Source organism: Pediculus humanus, genomic scaffold (assembly GCF_000006295.1).
Source record: "Pediculus humanus corporis 1103172107733 genomic scaffold, whole genome shotgun sequence".
Lineage (NCBI taxonomy): Eukaryota > Metazoa > Arthropoda > Insecta > Psocodea > Pediculidae > Pediculus > Pediculus humanus.
In genome coordinates, this window is record NW_002987336.1 from 388,499 (window position 1) to 396,607 (window position 8,109).

The following is an 8,109-nucleotide window of genomic DNA, read 5'->3' on the forward strand; positions in this document are numbered from 1 at the left end:
ACGAAATATTAAAATTTGTCAAGGGAAAATTTATAATGACGAAATCACGACAAAATAAATTTTTTTTTTTTTCTTCTCTCTCTTTCTATTTTTTTTTTTTCTAATTTAGATTTTTGAATTTCGCGCCAAAAATTTTTAAATTTTTAATAATATATATATATATTTTTCAAATTATAACAAAATAATTATATTTTTTTAAAAATAAATTTCGTTACGATTTAGAGGGAAGAAAAAATTTCACGATTCAAAAAAATTATTATTATTACTATTATTATTATTATTATTATTATTATTAATATTAATATTAATATTATTATTATTATTATTATTATTATTATTATTATTATTATTGATTTTTTTTTCGGTTTTTGCAGATCAAAGAAAATTCGATAATCGATTTTTTCTTTTTAAATTTTAACGGAAAATAATCGAGGAAAGAAAAAAAAAGAGAAAAGTAAAACAGAGAATCGAAAAAAAATTTTTCTTTTTAAATAAATTTTAAATTTAAGTATCGGGAAAATTTTTTCGCGCCAAAATCGGAATCCTATTAAAAAAAAACGAACGTAAAAATAAAAAAAATTAATTAAAAAAAATTAATGACGTCAAATCAAAAAAAATAAAAAGTTGAAATCTTTTCATTTCAAAAAAAAAAAAAAAAATGATTATTATTATTATTATTAGTTTTTTTCTCTCTCCCCTTCCACGTCGTTTTTCATACGGGCAAAAAAAAAAAATTAAAAATGTGTCAAATGTTAAAAAAAAAAAAAAAAAAATTTATAAAGATATTTCGATTTTGAATTTTTTTTTTTTTTGATTAATGACGTCATAAAAAAGGGTTGACGATGAAACATTTTATTATTATTATTATTAATATTAAAAACTCTGTCGTAACGAAATTTTTTAATGACCTTTATACCATATTTTTCAGAGATTTTTTTCCTTTTTTTCGTGGCATAAGACTTAAATAAAAAAGGACTCTCGAACGGTAACAAAAGAAAAACTAAAAAAAAAAAAAAAAATTTTTTTATCAACAAAAAAAAAAAAGAAAACGCAAGAAAAAAAAATGAAAAATAACGATCACGATGATAATAATAATAATAAGGGAAAACCCTCACGCACGCACGCACTCACGGACATTTTTGAAAAAATTTTCATATTTTCTTTCTTTTTCCCTTTCTTAGCGTTTGTTAAGAGTAATGATTTTGAAAAAGTCATTCAACTCCTATGGAAATTATTATCGATAAAAAGATTCGTTTTTCATTCAGGTCAAGGTCACGAGTGAGGAGTGGGGGAGTAGGGGGGAGAGACAAAGGGAAAAGAGAAAAGAGAAAGGAAAACTTATAGAATTTTCAAAATATTATGTAAAACATTTTTCGGGAGAATGTGACAATAAAAAAGAAAATTTTCTTTAAAACCACTTCCGGCGGATATAAACGGAAACATAATTTCGCCATTATCGTTATCAATAAAAACGTCGTAAAAATTTTTTTTTTTTTTTTTTTTTGGAAATTTCCGAAAAACATTTTTCTCGACATTTTTTTTTTAATTTTAATCTCAAAATCATTATTATTATTATTATTATTATGTATCATCATCATCATTATTAACTCGCGATCGAATTGAAAAAAACGCGAACGTTTTTTTTTTTTTTTTTTTTTTTTTTTAAATCAAGTCTACGCGTAGAAAACGCGGTGTAAAATTTGATGAGTCGTGATAAGAAAAGGTGGGGTCAACGACATTTTTATCAGTCTTGAAAAAAGGAAAATTTTTTTTTACGTCCCGCTTAACTTTTATCGATAAGGATTTTACTCCTCATCGAAAGTCATTCCCCTGGAAAAAAAAAGGAAAAAAGGAATTGCTTGCGGGGGACGTCATACATCAACCTAAAAATTAATTTTTTGCACGAAAAAGGGGAACAAAAAAAAACCCGATTGTTTTTTCCAGATCTTCCCTTTCGTTTCGTTCGAGAGGTTCTTTTGACGTTGGATCATCAAAACCCGATCAATGTTCTCCAGTACTGGAAGAACAAAGACCTCCAGAATTAACGACGAGAGAAAAAGAATTACTCATTGAAACGTGGAAGGAGTTAGAAGAAAACATAGCCAAAGTCGGAGTCATCACATTTGTCAGGTAAAATAAAAATAACAATAATTCGAATGGTTACATTTTTAACATTTTTGTCCATTGGCAACACTGAATGCGACACGATAATTTATCGCACCGTTATTATTATTATTATTATTATTATGTTAAACATTTTATTAAATTTTAATAAGTAAAAAAAAAAAAAAAATTTTTTTTACTCTGAAGAGTAATAAATCGTTAAATATTTTCCCGTCGCCCACGACATTTTTGTTATAAACATTTATAAAATGGTGGAAATATAAATAAATAAAGTACTGGATAAAAACAAAATGGCGTCGGAATATTGTATAACGGAAAATTTTTTATTTATTTTTCCATTATTAATTTTTATGCGTTTGGTATAAAAAAATTTTAAAAAACGTCAATCAATCACGGACATTTCCTTTTATTTAACATAAAATTTTTACCGAATCTCGAAGCGAAAAAAATTTTCCGACAGCTCGACGAAAACATCTTTTATTATCGTTATTATTATTATTATTATTATTATTACTATTACTACCTTTTGGAAAATCGGACGAGAAAAGTTTTTCTTTCGAGTCCTAACCGTAAATAAAAAAATTCAATTTTCGAAAACTCGTTACATTCTCTTTCTCTCTCTCTTTCTCTTTCTCAATTTAGTTTTATTTTCTGCCCTTCTTTTTTTTTGCACCTGCCCCCCTCCCATAAATTTTTACGCAAATTTCTTTGCCAAACTCCTCCCCCCATCCCGGGGAAAAAAAAAATTTCGAATTATCCTATCCTGGAAAAAATGAGGGTAAAAAAAAAACTTTAAAAAAAAACAAAACATAAATTAAACTACCTGAAATTATTATTATTATTATTATTATTATTATAATGACGTCAACCTTTTAATATTTGACCTTTACGCTCCCCTTCACCCTCTCTCTCTCCCCGCAATCCACCATCCCTTTTTCCCCGCCGTCGTCCAAATTCTTTTTTTTTTTTTTTTTGCAATAAAAATCGCACACCGCCTACTTGAAAAGTTTTTTTTTTTTATTTTAATGGTTTTTCACAGTTTGAAATTTTCGCGCTTAAAAAAGCATTTATTATTTATTTATATTTTTTAATGACGTCACGAACTGTTACGTCATCGATAAAGAAGAAAAATTTTTTTTTGTTTTTATTATTGCACCGAAATCATTTTTAAAACATTTGTGAAAAAAAAAGAAATTTTTTCCCCCAATCGTCGGAAAATTTTTTTGTCTGTCGCAAAAACAAAAAAGAAAAATTCATTCGTACGAAAGAATCGAAGGGGGAGGGGAGGGGGAGGGGTGATTTAAAAAGAAAAAAAATTTTAATTTATTTAAATGAACCCGAGAAAATTTTGTAAAATAAATTTAAAACAAAAAGAAAGGAATTAAAAGGGAAAAGGAGGAATTCGTATAACCTTTTAAACCCTCCCCCCACTTTTTTCCCCTTTTCTTTTTCTTTTTCTTATTCTTCCTCCTAAATTTACAAATTCTGGTTTATAATTTTATCCGAATGAAAAGGAAATTTAAAGAAAAGGATGATGATGATGATGATGATAAGGTTGTTTTCTAGAGTGAATGAAAAAGATTTTTGATATTTCAACAGAATGAATTACATGTAAATAATAATATTTTTGATAAAATAAAATAAAATCCGCCATTAGTTAGTTGTTTTCAACGTTATTCTGAGGTTTTTCCATTTTCTCCTCCCCTTCCTCTTCCCCCCATATTTCTTATTTCCCCCTTCTCTTTTACAAGGCCTTTATATTTTGACTTTATTTTAAATTGTGAAACGGCGCGTAAATTTTTGTTGTTAAGAAAGAGATAGAGAGAAAGATCGAAAAAAATATTTTTTTAATTTTGACGTCATCAAAAGAAATTCGCGTACCTGTCTATAACCGGAAGTTGATATTTATATATTTTTTTAAACGTTATTCACGCAAATTTTTATTAATAAAAAAAAATAACTAAATTGTTAATTAATATTTAATTATTATTATTTTTTTTTTCCCTCGATAAAAATTATTAATTTTAATTAGTAGAAAGGGTAATAAAAATAAAAATGGCGGTCAATAAATTTTTTTTTTCCCCATCGTCAACCTGCCTGTCGTTATCGTTTTAAAAAAAAAAAAAAAGATATTTCTGTCGGAAAATATTAAAAAAAAAAAAAAAATTCCAGGTCATTTTTCTTTTTTATTAAAAAAAAAAAAAACGAACGATTTTTACCTGGAAAATCAGTCATTCGTGTCAAAAGAAAAATGGAAACAGAAAAAAAAAAAAAAAAAAAAACGTCAAACGTTGATATTAAACTAAAAGTTTTTGTTATTAATAAAAATTTTCTCCGAAAATAATAATAATAATAATAATTTGTAATTTTTTAGATGATATCAAAACTGGATAAGAAGCAAAGAAAAAAAATTTTTTTTTTTTTTTTTGACAGGATTGAGTTAAATTGATTTAAATTCGGTTTTTTTTTTTTTTTTTAAAAATTTTTTTTCTTATTAAGGAAAAAAATTTTTTTAACGGGGAACGAAAATAAATCCTCCCCCTTTCCCTCCCCCCTCCTCTTATCCTATGACATAAAAATTATTTCGTCATTTCCGTTAGAGATTTCGATTTGATTATTAAACTTTCTTTTTTTTTTTTTTCGATTTAAACAATCGTAATTCGATTTTAACAAATTCGAACGTGTTTTTTTTTCCCGTAATAATTTAAAACATAAAAACATAAAAACATAAAACGTGATAAAATGATGTAAATATGTAAACACGACAACAAACAAACCGCACGATCTGTGTGTGCATGTGTGTGTAATTTCTATCGTTTAATTTAATATTTTTTTTTACATTTTCATATTTCCCCCACCCTTTCCCTTCCCCCTGCCTCATTAAAACGTTAATTTCCCTCCTCTATTATCATTATTATTATTATTATTTAAAAAGGACGTTATTAAAATTTTTAATAAATAAATAAAAAAAAAAATAAAAAAAAAATTCAATAAACGACGACGCCATTTTGTTTGTTTTATTTAAAAATCTATGTTTTTTTTAACGTGTTTTTAATTACTCGGAAAATTCTACTGCAATTATTATTATTATTATTATTATTATTATTATTACTGTCGTCACGTTATTGCAAGCCTTTTTTTTTTTTTTTAATAAAACAATGAGAAATGATGTAAAAACGGAAGCGTTTAACGCGTGTTGTTGTCATGAGAGAAAAACACACGTACGTAAACATGTTAAACGTCCGCCATTTTTTTTTTTTTAACTAGTAAAATTTTATTTTTGAATTTTTAGCTTGTTCGAAACTCATCCTGACGTTCAGGAATCATTCATGTCGTTCAGCGGAGTTGATATAGAAGATTTAAAACACAGCAAACAACTTCGTGCACACGCATTGAGGTAAGAAGTTTTATGTACACTCACGCACTCACGCACCTACGTCACCTTCTTATTACATATTAAAAGGTTTAAAAGCTTTGAATAGTTTTTTTTTATTAACATCCGCGCGTAAAATTTCAAATTAATTATTATTATTCATTATATAAAACGACAACGATTTGTTTTGCGTCGTCTGCACGCACATACAAACGCATCCCCTTCCGTATCCGTTTTTCGTATCATCGCATTTGAATACTTTAAATATTTTTACGTTTGTGCGTCATGATTGCGTTCGAAAAGAAAAATTTTTGGTAAAAATTGTTGTTGTGGGTTGTGTTGAAACGACGACGACAGCGGTTAAATAATAAATTCCAGACGTTATTTTAAAAACAGGTAAACGTCAGGTGAAAAGTAGAAAAACTTTTGCGAGAATGTACTAGTAAAATAGAGTGTAAAATAAATTTAAATTTACGACAGCGAAGAAAAAAAGATGAAAGGAAAATTTTACAACTTTATCAAAACCTTAAATAAAATTATTATACGTGGAATATAAAAAAAAAAAAAAAATGTATGAATGAATGAACGAATGAGGGAAAAAAGAAATCATAGCATAACATTTTATAGAATTTTCTTTTCGCCCCCTTTTTCCCTAACCCCCTACTTCCTAGCCCTCCCCTACCGCGAAATTTTAAATCAACAGAAAATTAAATAATTCAAAAAAAAAAAAAGAAAAAAAAAGAAATAAAATCCTGTCGGGATTAAGAGAACCATTTTCATTAAAGCGTTTATAAAAAAAAAAAAAAAAACCTGAATAAAAGCAAATTTTTTTTTAATTTTCTCTCTCTCTCACTTTCATTTCCTCATTCATTCCCTCTTTTTCTCTTTTTTTTCCATTCTACAATTTTGTTATTTTCTTTTTTTTTTAATTTTTCCTCTTTATTTCTCTCTCTATCTTTCTCTTTCATTCATTCCCTCCGTTATCTCCCTCTCTCCTTCTCTCACTTTCATTCTCTCATTCATTCCCTCTCCTTCTTTTTTTTTTCCATTCTACAATTTTGTTATTTTTTTTTTAATTTTTCCTCTTTTTCTTTCTCTCTCTTTCTTTCATTCTCTCTGTTATCTCTCTTACTTTCATTTTCTCTCTTTCATTCCCTCAGTCATTCTTTCTTTTTTGCTTTTCTTTCCATTCGACAATTTTGTTATATTTTTTTTTTTAATTTTTTTCTCTTTCTCTTTCTTTTATTCCCTCCGTTATCTGTCTCTCTCTCTTTCTCTCTCTCTCTCTCTCACTTTCATTTCCTCTATTTCATTCATTCCCTCCCCTTCTTCTTTTTTTTTCCATTCTACAATTTTATTTTATGTTTTCTAAATTTTCTTTCCCTCTCTCTCTCTCTTTTAATAAAACACTTTAGGATTTCAAAGTTGTAAAAAAAAAAAAAAAACGACAAAAATTTAACGACCATTCTTTTTTTTTTTAATGCGAAAACCAGCTACTCGTTAAAATAAATAAATTGAACAATAAAAAAATTTGTGAAAAACGAATGAGCAACAACACCAACAACAACAGCGAGAAAAAAAATTTCTTTTTTTTTTAATTGCTAAGAATTGAAACTTAACAGAAATATCTGGAAAAAAAAAAAAATATATAGGTCGATAAAAAAAATAAGGAAACGGAAGTGATAGAAAAAACAGAGAGAGAGAGAGAGAGAGAGAAAGAGAAAGAGTAATAATAAAAAAGAAATCAAATAAAAATTTAACCGTTAACAATTCATTTCGTACACATAAATTTTTATTTACGCGAAACCGTGCGAAATAATTTAATGTTTTTTTTAAATTCAGTGCCGTATCCGGTAAAAATTTGTTTTTGTTTACAAATCGTAAACAAAAAAAAAAAAAATTTTCCCCCGTAAAATTTCCATCGTTTTACGAAAGAAATTAACCGGCGGAAGTGTCAAAACACGAGACGCGTTTGAATTTTTTGGGAAAAAAAAAAAACCGCCGGAAGTACTACCAACGCCATGTTTACATTCGTTAAATTGACCGGATGGAAAAGGACGAAAATTAAGAAAAGTTTTTATTATTATTATTATTATTATTATTATTATTATTATTTATAGGGTCATGGCTTTCGTACAAAAAGCTGTTGCCAGACTTCACGAACCAGAAAAATTAGAAACTCTCCTTAAGGAACTTGGAAGAAAACACGTCGGTTACGGAGCAAAACAAAAATACGTAGAAGTAAGTTAACAATTATTATTATTATTATTTTTTATCCAGACCGGAAACTCGTTTCGCTTTTAATTGTTTTTTTTTACAAACAAAAAAACAAATTACCCGGAGTTATTCAATTTCCTTTCGTTTCCGTTTTTATGCGACGACGACGACGTAATTACATTTGTACCCGATGGAAACCGATTCCGTTTGTTTTCGTTCCAGGAAACTTTTGGAATTAATTGTTTAAAAAAAAGGGATAAGAAAAACTGGAAAAGTATTGACTATTTGTTACTACAAATGAAAAAAACAAATTCGCATAAATCCTATGGATTTTATCGATTTTTCTTTTTTTTTTTACTGGATAAAAAAAATAAAGTAAAGGAAAAAAAAAAATT

The 8,109-nt window shown here is 26.9% G+C and overlaps 1 protein-coding gene across 1 annotated transcript in view; it reads left to right on the plus strand.

Moving 5' to 3' along the window:
* Positions 1-1,703: 1,703 nt before the first annotated feature.
* The window catches only part of Phum_PHUM323880 (Globin D, coelomic, putative), a gene marked incomplete at both ends in the record, with an annotated part of 9,861 nt that continues 3,455 nt past the window's right edge, over positions 1,704-8,109 (plus strand). Inside the window, 4 exons of the mRNA XM_002427462.1 lie at positions 1,704-1,723; positions 1,945-2,130; positions 5,417-5,521; positions 7,618-7,738. Coding sequence (XP_002427507.1) covers positions 1,704-1,723; positions 1,945-2,130; positions 5,417-5,521; positions 7,618-7,738 — 432 coding nt within the window. The remainder of the gene's footprint in view (positions 1,724-1,944; positions 2,131-5,416; positions 5,522-7,617; positions 7,739-8,109) is intronic.